The sequence below is a fragment of the Microtus oregoni genome, unplaced genomic scaffold, assembly GCF_018167655.1.
Source record: "Microtus oregoni isolate MIOR12 unplaced genomic scaffold, Mior012 000020F_ref0000438, whole genome shotgun sequence".
Taxonomy (NCBI): Eukaryota; Metazoa; Chordata; class Mammalia; order Rodentia; family Cricetidae; genus Microtus; species Microtus oregoni.
The window spans coordinates 8,208,523-8,225,408 of record NW_024543079.1 but is presented as its reverse complement, the minus strand read 5'-3'; the positions used below and the strand labels follow the sequence as shown (position 1 = coordinate 8,225,408).

Sequence of the window (16,886 nt, the reverse complement as noted above, 5' to 3'; positions counted from 1 at the left end):
AAGGAGCTCAAGGATCCTATGGGAAAAGCTCTACTGGACAGTAGTTGACAGAAAAAAGCCCCAGCCATATGCTAGTGCTAGGGGCATGGGGTCAGCAAGATCTTCCGGGCAGTGTCAAGACTCACCTCCTTTTGATGGTCAGCATCACACCCAGGAGAATGATGATGAACATGAGGAGGCCAGCGATCACACCTGCCATCTTCACCGTGTTGTCTACCTGCTTCTCTGGCTCCACAGTGTTAGAATTCTGCGTGGAAGCACCTTGGGAGGAAAACGGGAGGAGGAAGACATTAGAAAGGCTCACACGTGACCAGGCAATGGTGACAGTGAGAACAGTGTCTATTTATTAAAGCTAACTATGTGCCAGGCACTGTGCTGAGAGCTTCAGATACATTGTTCTACATAGTTCCCTCTGAGAACTAATTCCTTAAGAGGTTGGGATTACTATGATGTCCTCTTCAAGGTGAAGAAACTGACATTCTAAAGCAAAGAAAAGAGTTTCTCATACTTGCCATGTGAATAAAATAAGGTTTTATTCATTATGGTGCTTTGTTGTGAGAGTTCAATCCTTGGTTCACCAGTCAGTTCCTGGGCTCATAGAATTATGTTTCAGATTATGTAATGGAAATAATAGTTTTATGTTAAAGTAACACAGTTAAAACTACTTGTAATCTAAGGAATCTTTTGTTTTACTATTTTTTTTTATATAAGAAGCCAACAGTAGAGGAAAAAGTAGTGGATAAAAAGGAATTGCCTTGGGTTTAGAAAACATGATGAATTTCAGTTTGGGCAATTATGTAATACTGTATGCTAACCTTTTGACCTATTCTCTCTTGTAAAGGAAAGTATGAACTGACCACTTATGTCTTTAGACTGTGTGGGTGGTTCAGGGCTCTAACTTGGTCAATCACAAATAGTTCCAAAAACAGACATTGTTTTCCCAATTTTAGATATGGAAAAAAATACCAAAAAAAAGCAAAAAAAAAAAAAAACAAATGAAAGGCTTTTCTCGAAGTCACGTGGGTGATATTAATGTCAGGAACAATATTTCCCAGGTTGGTAACTTCAAACTTAGTCCTTAATGATGAGAAACTTTGAATATATCTCCCAAAGCCCCTTCCTCCTCATCCCTCATCTTCAAACAGCTGCTTTGCTTGCTCCATAGCAAAGTAAGTGAGCAAAGAGAGGCGGAGACCAGCCTCTTCATGAGTTTACTAAGGATGGAAGTCAATTTCCTGTCTCAGACATTCTGGAGGGTAGACCATGGGCTACCAGCATCCTAGGGTAATTTTCTCCTGCTGTCTTTATTTCCCCATTAGAATCACTTTTTTGGTTAGCAATTTAAAGTCAGAAGCACCTTTTCCCAAACTCATCTCTACTTTTCTGCAACATCAGCACCAGTTCATCCTTCATCAGCCAATATACCTTCTGTGGCCTCCTGTGCCTCTGGCAGAGTTTCTTTCTCCACTAAATTCTGATAACACTTTATAACAGTTTGAGGATACCTCACGGTCTCTCATACCACAATGTACCAATATTATTAGTTGCTTGTTTTCACATCTGTCTTTTCCACTGGTCTGCAAGCTCCTCGCGGGTAGCATTATGCCTCTTTTATCTTTGTTTCCTATGTTAGCACAGATCCTGACTCATAATAGGCGCTCACTAAATGTATGTGGTTTTCTGGTATTTGGCTAAAGGGATGATGTCTCTGCCCGCACACATTTGTCCTCATGGAACCAAATTGAGTTTTCTCTTGCTTTTAGTCATGTATTCATAGAACTTAGCTGAGCACTGAATTGAAGGGTTGCTTTTCAACACAAAACTTCGAATCTGATTCCCCAAACTCCCTGCTGCTTAAGTGCAGGCCTCCAGCACATTGATACTTTTCAATTTTTTTTTTGTTTATGTGTGTAGAGTACATATTCTCTCCAGGCACTTTCCCCAGATTTTAGTTAACTCTGGCGAGTTGGTTTACTTAGCTGAGTGCCCTGGGTGGGAATGGGAAGCCTTTAAGAGCAGGTGCTGTGTCTTTTTCATCGCTACAATGTCAGTGTTGACCAAAGGACTCCTCCTCACAGTCACTGTGAAGGTTGTGGGGACATAAAAATGCACAGGCCAGAATCACTTATTTATTAATTCAGTCATGCGTCTTTAGCTGCCGTGTGTCCAAGTGTTGGGTCCAAACTATAATCTCTGTAGGGTCAAAAAACATTTTCATAGAAGCCATTAAAGGTGAAATATTTTATTCATTACTTCTGCCAGATAAAGGCAAGACCAATTCATTCAACTCCAGGGCTGTCTGACAAGGTTCTGCCATTCTGCAGCGCACTGACTTTCTGATGCATGTGGGGATAGCCAGTGCATCTTTAGTCAGGACAGTCTGATATTGCAGAGTGGGGGTACTTCCGAGGAGTCCTAAATAGCCTCTATTTATGAGATTGAAGGTATGATTTCTAGGAAAAACTTAGTTGATAAAACCAAGACCAAAGGAAAGAGAGCACCTCAGATCACAAGGCCCCCAATGCTGACAATTTTTATATTCAGAATTAGAGCAAAGGTTGGCTCTAGATCATGGCATCATTGATGGAGTTATCTGTACTTAGTACCTGTTCTGGAGTGCAAGGCTGAAGTGCCCTAAGAGCCTCTTCCTATGTAATATCCCTGTTGTCACTGGTCTAATGAGACTCATATCTCATGCCTTAGGTATGTAAACATCTACTAGTGGCAGGCATCTGGAGACATCGTGGTAAGCAAACATAGTCCCTGTCGTCAGAGAATTTGTGCTCACTGGTATGTGTAACCCTGTGAGGACATACTTAATCAATCAATAATTGGTAATGGCAACTGTAGTTTGAAAGAAAAATGGCCCCCAAAGGGAGTAGTACTATTAGGAGGTGTGGCTTTGTTGGAGTAAGTGTGGTTCTGTTGGAGAAAGGAAGTGGGCTTTGAGGTCTCTTATATGCTCAAGTCATGTCCACTGAGACAGATGACTTCCTATCACCTGCACGTCAAGATGTAGGGATCTCAGCTACTTCTCCAGCATCAAGTTTGTCTATTAGGGGGTGTGGCCTTGTTGGAGTAGGTCTGGTTCTGTTGGAGGAAGTATCACTGTGGAGACAAGCTTTGAAGTCTCATATATGCTCAAATCATGTCCAATGAGACAGGCCACTTCCTGTTGCCTGCAAACCAAGATGTAGGAATCTCAGCTGCATCTCCACCACCATATCTGCCTACAGGCCACCATATCACACCATGATGATAATGGACTAAACCTCTGAAACTGTAAGTCACCCCAATTAAATGCTTTTTCTCCTTTTGTAAGAGTTACCATGGCCATAGTGTCTCTTCACAGCAATAGAAATCCTAACGAAGATAGCAACTTTCAGCTTTGTTAAGGGTTTGCACAGAGGCACATGACCCCTTGGAAAGAGGATAACAGGGAAGTAAGTCACTTCTGGGAGGAAATGACCAGCAGGGTGAGTTCCAAGGAACCTAGTGTATGCCAGATATGTAGTGTTTAAGGGGTCAAAAGATGAGAAAGAAGGCAAAGAAAGATGCTGGAGAGGGAAGCAGGAGCTAGTTCACACATGGCACTGCAGGCTATGATGATGGTTTTGGTCCATAGCCCAAGCTAAACAGACAGTCATCTAAACACGCGTGTGCTCATGAGTCAGATTTGTGCTTCTAGCACATCATCCCAGCATCAACATGGAGCCAAAGTAGCTTGGAGAAATGAGTTTGGAGATTATCGTAGGCACCCAGGTAGAAGATGATAGTAACAAAGACTCAAGAAATAGCAGTGGAGATTCGGAGATGCAATAAAAAGGATAATTACCTGAAATAAACACAGTGAAAACTGACGATAAATGGAGCAAGGGGAATAAAGGAGAACAAAATTACAAGGGCGGCCACAGGTTTTGGTTTGTGTGACATGGTAGATGATAGGGGGATTTATGGCTTCGAGAAACCGCACAAAAAGAAAACCTAGAATGAACCCTGCTTGAGTTTAGAGTAATTTGAGTGGCAAGGCAGGTGGCTGAAAGAGTGACTCTAGAGCTCTGGGGGGAACTCTGAGCTGCAGATAAAAATATCAATTCTTAAATATCCACAGACAGTATCTGTAGCATAGGAGTTAGTGAAACTGCCTAGGAAGGGCATAACAAGTAAAAGAAGAAGCAGGCCTTGACAAGAGACTTGTAGCTCAGTAGTGTCCAGGGAGTGGGCAGAGGCAGACAAACTTGCAGACAAAACTCATCTAGGCAAGGAAAGCAAACCCAGCTGAGTATGGTGTCCTAGAACCAACAGAAGATGAATTTCTAGAAGAAAGGCATGTGTTTCCAGGGAAGAATCAGGGCCCATGCTCCAAGGCAAGTGAAGGTCTTAGTTAAGTGTTAGGAAACCTTTTCCCAAGACCAAGATGATTTTGATAGAAGCCCCTTCAGCAGTGACCAGGGCCAATCATTAGTATTCACCCGATGGTCACAGAGAAGCATCCAGATTCTGGGCAGTCATGTGAAAAGTGACAGCCCAATAGTTTAGAAAAGTTCCATGAGTTTAAGCCAAAGGTCTCAGAGCCGAAAGCATGGACTACACAGTGAGGTTATTAGGGGCAACTATGCTTTCCTGATCCACTCAGGCTCAGATACGACTACAAGAATTTGCAGAAAACTCAACGTTCACTTAAGCATTCTCTAAGATAATTTTCAGGAGTTGCTAGGGACTTGCTTTCCTGCACATAAATGAATGGCATTGGCAATTCAAAGGTGACAGACATATGGAGAGAATGACTCTAGAGAAAAAACAAGATTTCTATGTGACCCAATAGGGATAAGAACATGGGAAGTACCAGTGACACTTCCGTTGGGAGTCAGAGTTACGTGCTCAGGGCTGGCACTGGAGATGCTTGGTGATCGGAATGAGAACTGAGTTCAGAGATACAGGGAAGCACGCAGGGCTGGCTTCTCATAGGACCACGAACCACAATGGCCATCATTCCACACGTGCCACAACCAAGGCTGGTAAATCAAAGGCTGCCTACTTGACTCAATGTCCCAGCAATCCAAAGAGGGATATTCCAAGAGGTAGAACTGGTAGACTCCTCCAGAGAATTACTTAGCCTCAGTTTCAGTCCCTGACAGACCCAGTCTCTGACCCTGATGACTTCTGCCTTTCAGTCCAGAATTGGGAGGAAGGAGGAAGGGAATTTGGTTACATCTTCTTCACCCTTGGCTTCCCCAGGACCCAACCTGAGCACAATCCAAGTAAATCAGAATTGGCAACGAGGCACCAGGTGATAAGTTATTAAATTAGAGAAGCTTTGAGACACTCCTTGAGTCCCCTGTGTGATGCGCTCATCAAAAACAGTCTTGTGAACTCAGCTTCCTAATTCTGCTGTGTCTAACATGACACTGAAGAACTGACCTTGAACCCCAGCCAGCTGTGCCCTCTAAGTTCTGAGTACTCCCAAAGGCAATATTAGTTTTCTCAAAGCAGCTGTCACTTGGCTTTTCCCTCTATGTGTTCATCAAAGCTTAGAGAAGTGGTTCTCAACCTGTGGGTCTCGATGCCTTTGGGGCCAAACAGCTCTTTCATAGATGTCACCTAAGACCATCGGAAAACACAGATATTTACATTACAATTCATAACAGTAGCAAAACTACAGTTATGAAGGAGCAACAAAAATAAACTTATGGTGGGTGGTCCCCACAACATAAAGAACTGCATGAAAAGTCACATCCTTAGGAAGGTTGAGAACCACTGGCTTCGAGTCTTATCCCCTCCTAGCTTCAGTCCCCAGTCCATACCTGACTTTCTCTTTCCTAGCTGTCTATCCTTAAATGTAGAAGCTCAGGACCTAAGATACATAGCTTCTTGGAGGTGTTTCCCCACCCTCAATTTTACATCCCTATGCGAGGCCAAGGGCCATGTATGTTTGTCTCCCTCCTACTTTCTCCAACGTTACAAATCAGCTATCTCATCCTGATCATCCCCAGGGATTTCTAAGACCTCTATTGGCAAGGGCAGTGTTGGTCGATGCTCCTCTGTATTCATCAGAACTCTGATGAATCTTGTCTAACTAGACATTAAACAACCTGAGAGAGATACCCAGGGTAAGATAAACCAGGAGACTTGATACGTAGAAAGTGATTTAGCACTCAGGATACCAGCATCACCTAGGAACTTATTAAATTTTAGACTCACAGGCTCTGCCCCAGGACTATGGAAGCGGCAATTACATGTTGACAAAGTCTCCCCATGGGTCAAGAGCAGGGCAAAGTTCACAGATCACTTAACTTGTGCAGGTGTATTAGTCAGGATCAGACCGTTTCTATCTAGAGGTTCTATTCTGACGAGATCCAGTTCTTGTTTTTTTGGTCACCTAACATGTTATTGCAGAAGATGGGACATATTTGGTCTCTTTCATTTAAAAGGTCAGAGCATTGAAGGGACTGAGTAGATTAGGGAACCCCAGGATGAAATATTTCAATATGGGGGAGCTACCCACTGGATCCTAACACTCTGTTTCTCTCATGCTATTATACAACCACCTCATCTCGATTTCAACCAGGGATTCCTTACTCAATGAGGGCCGAGCTCCAACACAAAGTAGTGACAACATGAAAATAGTTATCGTTCCCTGCGGGGACACTTTGTGTTGTAACACATAAGGCTTGCCTGAAGATCAGAGTGTGGAGCTAACCAATAGTAAGCCACAGAGGCCAGGCAGTGGTGGTACACACCTTTAATCCCAGCACCCGGGAGACAGAGGCAGAAAAATCTCTATGAGTTCAGGGCCACCCCTAGCTACAGAAGATTGAAGCGATCTAAAAGAGAAAAAAAACCAAGTGGTAGTGGCTCAAGCCTTTAATCCCATCTCTAGGGAGCTGGAGACAGAAAGTGATATGGCTGGACAGAGGGAGGAATTTAAGGCAGGAGGAGACAGGAGCTCAGAGTACAGTCTGAGGTTTCATAGGGACAGGATCTTGCCTTTTCGATCTGAGGACTTCAGAGAGGTAAGAACTCTAGGGCTGGATGCTCTGCTTCTCTGATCTTTATGCTTCACTGTCTAATAACTGGCCCCAAGCTTTTTATTATTAAGACCGATTAGGATTCATGCCACAATTCCCAAGATCCATTGAAGAGGCAGTCTTTCTGTTTACTGGCTCCTACTTTTGGCCCTGTTCTGACTACTTTGCACCCCTGAATGCTTAATGAAGCCATCATCTTCTTAAAGTCAGAGCATTCACTTGACCCTGACCTTTCTAGCACTATCAATTGATAGGACTTCCCCATCTTAACTTGGGTGTCCCTTAACTCCAGTGACGTCTATTCTCTTGTCATCCTTATAGTTCTGGGACTTCTGTTCCATCCTACCTCTTCCCAGGGTACTCACAGAGGCAGAAAACATGTCACCCACAGTAAAAGGAGCTTTTCAGGGCCATTGTGTGCACCTTTTCAAACAGAGGGGACTACATGACGTTGGTGCCTCATTTGATATTGAAATGCTATAGTTTTAGGATGTTGGCCGAAAGCAATGATTTTCATACAGAAATCCTTGTGTTTCATTGCTGACTAGCCGAGTGACCTTGATCCAATCAATGAAACACAATGTGATTTTAATATCCTCATTTGTAAAAATTGAGAGAAAATCCTAAAATCATGAAGATTTTCTCAGGATCAGGGGTTGCTTGACAAACTCTAAGGAACCACACACATATGGTGTCCTGACGGTACAGGATGGGAACTGGTTTAAGGGTGTCTGTAAGCTCTGGCAACTAGAGGCTGGGACCACACCTCCTTGCAGTCCTGCTACCTGGTTTTACTCAAGTCCTTTGAATAAAGCTAAGCAGAGTCCCCATCCCCAGAGTGATGCACTTGACTCTGCTCATATAGGCAGGGCCCATATCAGGCTTACATCTGGATGACTTAATGGCAGCAATAACATAATTTGGCAACAAGGGATTAATGATTCACTCGCAAAGCACTCTTGCTGGCGTCGGGCCTAACTGCATAGCTGTACTTGAGAGAATTTTTCCCTGTAAAGATATGCAGCAAGAAATAGAAGTCACAGATGAAGAACATCTAATTGCAATTGATAAAACCCAAGTAAATCCCAGCGGATGCGTAACCCATGCTGGTGATCATTGCTGACAGCAAAGAAAGGAAGCTGGCTCTTGGGGCTGTGGTTCCTAAAAGCTGCACTCTTTAAAACACACAGCGGCCTCTCAGCTATCCAAGGGCATATTATCCTCAGTGTGGCTTATCTCAGGCGAATCTTACTGCGCTGGCAGTTTACCCCTGTCTACTTAATGACTCCTTTTGTTGAAGAGTTTCTCTGTCTTTACTTTGGCTATGCGTGTATCTGGCACCCCGCAGCGAAAAACCTTTGAAACCCTCACTCTGAGCTGCTACCTCTATGCCAGGGAAGGCTTTAAGCATAGCAGGCATCTCTGATTATGGAGGTTTTGCCAAGTGGAGACAACAGGGAACAGATAAGGAAGCTGGGAAACTTCCAGGCTCTGTGAAAGTCAGGTATGTACTATATATGCGCTTGACTTGGCTGGAAGCGAATTCTCTAAACGACAGGCTATTTTAAGATGGAATGGAAGTCCAAGATAGGAAACAAGTTGGTGGGAGAAGCATCTGGTTACTTCATTAGATTCAAGCCTCTAGACTTTACAAATTGCATCCCAAAGCATTTAAAGTATTTGTAATTGTGATCATGAACTACTTTGGCAGTCTTTGAGGGTAGAAACAGTAGTGAACAGGAGGGGAGCGGGAAGCCTGGGGAGAAACAAATGCTATTGCTGACTTTTTTGTTTTTAATGAAAAAGATGTGTATTTCAGATTTTTTTCGCTAGTATGATATTGATGAAGGAAATAAAAAACATAGACTAGATGATGAAATCAGGTTCCCCCAACCTTTACCACTCATAAAGGGAAGGAATGATAGAAATCGGCACAGGCTCCATATCAATCAGCAGCCAACCAAGAAAAGGGAAACAACTCTAGGCCTTTTAAAGGGAGCCATTGTATCAGGACGTTGGAAGCTAGAGTCAGAAGATGCTGGGGAGTCGAGAGCAAAATTATCAGGAAGCTACTACCCACCCCAGACAGGAGAAACAGAAAATAGTGAATCAGCCAGAGAACAAGATCACCCAGCAAGAGAGAGAACTGCAGGTGGCCTTTGGGGGAATTAGACTCATGGGACAGACACAAACTGACAAAGGAAGGGCTGAAGCTAAACCGGGAAGCTTCTCCTGGCCTTTTCTCTTCCAACTCTAACTGGGATCTTCAGCTGGATAAGCCCAGAAGTCACAGGCATGGCGGTGCAGGAGGGGAAGTCTGCAGGGAATACCTGGATGTCCACGCAGGACATGACAATAGAGAAGAACAGGCATAGATCAGATGGGTAAGGGGCCAGCATGGGCGCTCTATGAGCACATGATCCCAGACTCTACTGCTTTTGAGAGTTACCAGGATGTATAAATCTGGAGAATGTCTCATCTCATACTGTGTTTTGATTTCAGCAATGTCAGGGCTGCAATGGAGAAATTATGACTGGCTTGTATGACAGTTCTATGTTATGCTGGGGCTTTCCAGAAGATGGCAAGCAACATAAGAGTCAATGGAAGCAAGATTCATGACCACATTTAAAACATTAATATAATTAACTATAAACTGTGCAGCAGAATTTAAGCTACAGCCATGTTTTACGCCTGTTCCCTCTCATAGCCTCTTTAATCCTTACTGAAACCCTGAAGCAGGTTCTGCTATCATAGTCATTTCAAAGATGGTGAGACTGAAGCGCATTGAAACAAGATAACAGCGGCTGGCAGCAGAGCCTGCAGACCCTGGATGTCTGGTGCCGAATTTCTTCCCATTAAACCGCTACACCATGCTACCACTTCTTAACTGAATGGGGGGAGAGGTTGCTCAGCCCCAAACTGGCTGTTTGCCCTCTGATACCTAGAAGATAGAAGGAGACCAGTATGAAGGAGATCAAGAATCTTATCTCAACCAGCTAGATAAAACCAACTTGGTACAAATACCAGCCATAGGTAGGTATTTATATCTGTCCCCGCTGGGTCTGCCGTCTGCTGCTATACCAACCAATTCCATTTCATATCTGCCTCTGCTTGAAGATTCTCTCTTTGTGCCCTCCAACCAGCATATCTTATTCTAATATCCATGGGATTGATGAACATGTCATGTGAACCTTGTTATATGAGCTAAATTATACGGGCTTTGCTCAAGTGATATTTAAACTTGACCTTTTCAACTTAACTTCTTTTATTCTTTTCTCTTGCTTTGTATATCAACTACCATTTTAAAGTGCCTAATACTCTGAGTTTAGTTTCATTATTAATCTCTGGACTTTCTTGCTAAAACCTTTCTTGATATTTAGCAGCCAAAGCACCTCATTTTATTTCCATAGAAAGAAATGTTTTGCGCCAAGTTTAGGTAAGTGCTATCTCTATTCTTTCCAATACCTGTTCTTTGAGGTTGATGTCTAATTTTTTTTTAAATTCCTGACTGCCTCTCCAACACCACAAAACTGAACCTCTTCACTCCATGGATTGGATTGATAGTGGAGTACCTAAGAAGGATTATTCTAGTCTGCTTTCAAGTGACATAACCTAGGATGTTTTGCAAGTAATAAATAAATTGCCTCAATTTACCACATGACAGTAATTACATTTAACCAAGATTTAACTTCAAGTCAATGTCAGGTACCTGGAAAACACCACAGACACATGGGTTTGTCACAGATAGCTCAACCCTTGCTGGACAAAGTAATTTAATAAGTCCCAAGATAGGTATAAAGAAGGTACACATTTCTATCACCCCATACTCCCTCAACATTAGCTAGCCAGTCCTGAGAGGTTAAAAGTGACTTCATCATAGCCTGTACAACTAAATCTGCTAAATATTGCTGACAGAGGTGCCCTCATTTTCCATCTTAAATGGAGGTGAGCACCCTGTGAGATGAGAATCACTTTAATTGATTGTTTGAAAGCCCTTTGGCCACTCAAATAAATTGTTCCCCCAGTGCTGATTCTGCTTCAGCCCATGCATCTCCTGACTGCACGTTTCTAGGTAGACTTTGCTTTGTACAATGAATATTTCTGCATGCCCAATTCTACCTTGGCAGTGAGTGGCTCGATGATATGGTGCAATGAGAACCTTGTAGAGACTCTCTTCTGGATGCAGGCAAACACCCTGATCACAAAATATTTTTTATGTGTTAAAATTCAGCACCTGACTTTCCTAAAAGCAGTCATATGCAATGGACCCTATACATAGGCAAGACTGATACATCCCTAGGAGCAAGGCTAGAAATACCACCTGTTCTTTTGTGTCCTTTCCAGGTCTAATCTATGTGCATTTCCGGGACCCAAGCAGATATTTAGAGAAAGGACTTGATCTGCTATCAGAACAAGACCTTCAGCTAAACTACTGCGGGGTACAAAGCTGTCTCCAAAATCAGGAAGAAGATGCACTTTGTAAACTAGGTTCATAAAGGTCAAGTCACAGTCAAGGTTAACAATTAGGATGTAATGAAGTGGGGCTAAATACGAAGCAGGGATCAGATATCAGCCCTTGACTTAGATTTAGGATCTGGCCATCTGTATCCATCGAGAGAGGTCAAATGATGTCTAGAGTTATGCTTTGACATTGATCAGAAACAAAATTTAGATCAGAGCCATGGTCTTATAGAGGTTAAGTGACCTCCAAGTGGAGTATACTCATTAGCTCCAATTCAACGCTCGGCCACAGAAGGGAGGTCCTAGACATTTCCTGGACATGGCCTAACCTAAGAGGTGCTGCAATTATTGCAATGATAATAAAGTACTGTGAGGTGCCGGGCATGAGAGTTAATGAAGTAACAATCCTGCAACCATGGAACTCACCTTCGAGTGGAAACGCAACTTGTAAACTGAGAAGGTCTCTCATAGTGGATGCTCACACAAAAGTATGTCTAGGAAGACTGCACGCACAATTCTAGACTGCACACTTGATTTCCACATGTTGTCAGTGGTGTGAAACACACAGCAGGCATCCCTGTCACAATCCAGCATCACCCTTCTCTTTCTTTCCCCCACATTGGTGTCCTATACTTCCACGAGAACTTCTCCTTGATTGCAGAAACCTGTGCATTGAGCCTGGAGCCCAGAGGGTTCAACACCACTTAGCTGTCACCAACATGAGAACCCAGAGCTGCAGCAGGGACTAAGAATATGGTGTGAAGAACAGATGTAGGTGAGAACATGCAGTTTTTAGGACGCCCTGCAGCAAAGCAATAGTCCCTTTATACTTTCTCAGGCAGCTGGCATGAGAAAGCACATGGCCACAGTGAGCTGGTTATAGTTCTTGCTACGCACTTGAGTAGGGGCCCAGGGCAACTGTGCAACAAGTGAGGCTCTCCTAGGATCAGGGCATGATAGAGTACAAAAGCCAGTCAGGGCAGAGAAGCCAGGTGACCTATGTCTTGACTATAAAGCAAAGGCTGAGGCAGGGGAAGGCCAACAGCAACTCCCATGACTAGTGACACATGAAACTATACCGGTAAGGTAAGGGCAGAGTCATGGAGTGGAGACTAGTTTAGGTCAAATGTCTAATTTAACAAACGAAGGTACACCAGAGGACAAATGGGTAGGTCACGGAGTTTCTTAGATATTGATGCTTGGTTGTGATCTCTTCACAGTGGAGATCTCTCTGCTGTGAGGGCATAACACTTGAGGTTCAACCACAGACCACTGGCCCAAGCTCAAGGTCACGGTGTTGGCAAGCATATGAGCTTCCACGGCTGGGATAATAACTGGCAGCTTAAAACAACAGGTGTGGATCCTTACACTTCCAGAAGTCCACAATCAGCGTGCCACCAGGGCCACATTTTCCAGCAACCAGGAAGGGCCTGCCTCATTTCTTCTCAGCTCCTGGTAGTCTTCAGTACTGGCATTCCAAACTTTGAAGATAGATGATTCTAGCCTCTACCACTGCCATTGCCCTCTTCTGCCTGTGTGTGTCTTCATGTGATGCTCACCTCTTCTGTCATACTGGTTTAAGGTCCACTTTTTGACTTCACTTTAACTAATCACATTGTGGAGACTTTTATTGCTAAATAAAAATATTCAGTCACAGGGGATTGCCACTTCAACATATCTTTTGGGAGACACTTTGACATACAACTTAGTTGAGTCATGATGCTACAAGCATCCCAGCAATGGGATGCAGAGAGGATGGGGATCTTAGAAATTCATTAAGTAAAGGTAAGGGCATGACCATGGCTGAGGTCATGGCCCACTGACAGCGTGCCAGAGAGAATATGGGCCTTCAGGGTGGCCGACATGTCCTGGCTTCCTGCCTGAATAGCACTGCAGGGTACATTGGGGACCTATGCTCCCCAAAGCTCTTATTCAAAAGCAAGTTCTTTTAATAAACAACTCTAGATAAATTGATTCTTCAAGGGATGGTTGTGCTACCTGACTCAGAGGGGCAGGAAGTGGGAAAGGAAGCAAAGAAAGATCTGCCCAGCTGGGGCAGCATATCCAAACCATGCCTCTGCAACATGTAGTTTTCAGAGTTTTCAGTAGGTATCAGAGGGCCTGGAACAGAGAGAAGGAACCCCAAAGGGAGGGAGAAATCTGTAGCTAGGATTAGAAGAAGCATGAGCAGGATCAGAGAGAGGAGCCAGAAAACATGCAGCATGGAATTCAGATTAGCTCAGCTAACCCAAGTGAGATAATAAACCAGCGTGGAGCAGGGCAGCAATGGCTGAGATTCCAGCCAAATCCACTATGAACGTGTTTTCTTTTTTTCTGGCCTTTGAATCATGGCTTTTAAAAATGGAAACACTGAATCAGTGTGTTTCAGATTAAAACAGATCTATCCCCTTTCCCCAGAGGATGGGTGGGAATGTAAATCTTCTATTAGTAGAGGCGCTGGGCTGATGAGAGTAGAAGTGGCCTAGAGTTGTGACAATGGCTGATGCTGGTCACACTGACACACCAAGTCTCGCCCCATGACTCTGATCATGCATGGCTTCTTCTAAACCAGCCCCATGCAAAGCCAGGGCAGACATTAGGCTAGCAAGATCACGCCCAGTCCGTATGGGAGGCTTTGTATACGGGGCCATGTAGAGTTCCTAGTAGGCTGAAATTTTGTGCCCAGAGAAGCACAATGGTCCTTACAAAATTGGGAAAACCATGTCAGGTAAGATGTATAAAGCATCACCCTGCAGAAGGAGGAACAGGCAGTGTACTGTGTCTGGTGCATGCTCTCTCAGCATTAACCTCTTACCCCTTGATCTGCCAGTGCATACAGGAGGCTAAGAGCAAAACCACTTGCATATTTGCTGAAAACTAGGAAGAAGTTGACAGAACAAACCCACCAGCTCCAAGGCAAGCTCATGTTATGGGTTGTGCCAAGTTGAAGCGGAGCCCTCACTCTGGGCTGGAGGCAGCTGGCCATTTCCCATAGAATCAGTCAGAGATAACAGGTTTTATAGAGCTCCTACAGGTTTAGAAAGCCAGACCACAGAAGGAGAGCATCCCAGCAAAGGAAGACATGAGGTGAGAAAGGCAAGTACTTATGTGATCAGGATGGAAGAGATAAAGAGGGCAGAAGAGGAAAGAAAGTCAGAGTGATTGAGAAGGTAGAGGCAAGCTGTCTGTCCACAGTGCAGGAGAAGCTTTGGGCATGTGTCAATCAGAATCAGACTCTTCTCTTTGAAGGATGACTCGGGCATCTGTGGGGAGACACGCTGAAAGAGGAGGACTGTGAAGCTGACCAACCCAACTATGAAGCCGTAGCAGTAAATTAAGTATGACTTCAGTAGACCCGGGCACGAGCGCTGCACACGGAAGGGAAAGAGATCCAGAGCCATCGGAGAGGTAGCATGAGCCAAATGAGCTGGCAGATCATAGATCAAAGATTGCTCTGGAAAAAAAAAAAGATTGCTCTGGAATACTAGTCAGACATGTGCTCCATCCGCTTATGCTGTGGAACATTTGCTTAATGATGCAAAGATGTGTTGTGTTCTTTTATGCTGCATTTGTTTAACTCTGTGAAGCTGTGTTACTTTGCCTATCTAAAACTATTCCAATAAAGAGCTGAATGGCCAGTAGTTAGGCAGGAGAAAGAGTAGGCAGAGCTGGCAGGCAGAGGGAATAAATAGAAAGAATGAGAATCAGGAAGAGTGAGAAAAGGAGAGGAGGAGGATGTCAGGGGACAGCCACACAGACACACAGTCAGACATGGAATAAGAAGGAAAGATATACAGAAAGGAGAAAAGTAAAAGCCCAGAGGAAAAAGGTAGATGGGGTAATTTAAGAAAAACTGGTTAGAAATAAGCCAAGCTAAGGGAGGGCATTCGTTAGTAAGAATATGTCTCCATGTATTTATTTGGAAGCTGGGTGAAGGGGCCCCAAAAGAGCAAAATAACAGCTACAAAAGATGGAGAAGGAGAGAGGAGATGGATGGCACTGAGTTTCTGAATCTGAATTTGATGGCGGTTTGGAGTACAAGACTATGGCTTGACTTCTGCTTGGCCTAAAGGAAATAGCCCAGGAGTGAAATGGTGTCATGAAAACCTCAGCCATAGAAGTCGCTCAGCTAGATGCTGTTTTGAAGCCAGAATGAGCGTTTGAGTGCAACCGGAGAGAACCCTGTATGTCATGTCTGGACAAATCTACCGATTCTGTTGAGAGGTTTGGTAACAAAAAATGCAGCCCAAATGATGGACCAGCAGCTTCCTTTCTTGTCATACTTTGAATGGACCATGGATAAAGACAGAATCTGGTTCAGTTGTCAAGTGCTGGAGACACACGTGTGGCCTAAGAACAGCACCAAAGAAAGTCCTTCATGCTCCCCATCCCTGACCCACTACCGGGGTGTCTGATCTTAAACTGCAGCCACAGTCCTGGTCTATGCTGATAGCAACTAAGAAACTGGTTGAATGGAGGGGTGTGAGGTCAACGGGATCTTCGTATTGTGCCTCCTTAGCTCTTTGCCCTCATCTCTTGCTTTGGGTTGTCACAGCAAGGCTGTGCAATTCGGTACAGACTTTTAGCTGTATCTCAGCTTCATTATGCACCAGAATTTATAAATTCTATCTGACTCTTCAGATGCCTCTATCCCGTGCCTTGATAGTTACCCCCTTCCTTCCTATTTTTCACTTGTCCCAGACACTATAGCTGTTGCCTGGCCACTGGAGAGCTTGACCGTTTGCCTGGTCCTTTCTGGGTCACAGCTTCTTCATCTAGAAAATGGGTTTAGGTTTTAATAACAGTAATGGATGCGTAAGATAATGGAGACCGTCTCCCTTGTTCTCTCTACAGCTAGACAACGTTAGTATTTCTGTTTTGCAGATAAAGAAGTGGAGCAGCAGCTCTGGAGTCACATGGCCTTTGAGACACAATCCTAAGGGACACTGCTGTAGGATCCCCAGGACTTGGCTCATCACAGGCGCTCACGAAGACTGGCAGACAGTGTGGTAAGTAAACTTGGACTGCCTAGAGAGGCCCGGGCTTGAATCCTGGTGCCATCCTTTCCAAACTCTGTGGTTTATTTATTTGGTTACTTAAGCTTCAGATGCCTGCTCTGTAAAACCAGAGCAGCACCTGACTTGGTAGAGATTTGGGAACTTTTACATGAGCTATTAACAGAAACACCGAGCATTTTCCCATAACACATTGAAGCATGGAACAGACATTATTCATTTTACTGTTCTTTTTATCATACTGTCAGACTTCCTTGAAGCCACGGGGCCCTTGGAACAGCCACTTCTCTATGGCTGGTCTCCAAGGCTGAGATTTCCCCAGAGTCCGCCCTTCCTTTCCTCACCAAACACCATCCAGAATGGTGAGCATTCAGCATGTAGC

General features: G+C 44.1%; 1 protein-coding gene across 13 annotated transcripts in view; it reads right to left on the bottom strand.

The window, feature by feature from the left end:
• Ptprt (protein tyrosine phosphatase receptor type T) overlaps positions 1–16,886 on the bottom strand; it is a 1,081,821-nt gene that overhangs the window by 168,539 nt on the left and 896,396 nt on the right. For all 13 annotated transcript variants that reach the window (XR_005976047.1, XM_041670836.1, XM_041670844.1 and 10 more), the window contains exon 14: positions 126–261. Coding sequence is in view for 12 of the 13 variants with exons in the window: in XM_041670836.1 (XP_041526770.1) it covers positions 126–261 (136 nt within the window). In the remaining variant the exon portion in view is untranslated. The remainder of the gene's footprint in view (positions 1–125; positions 262–16,886) is intronic.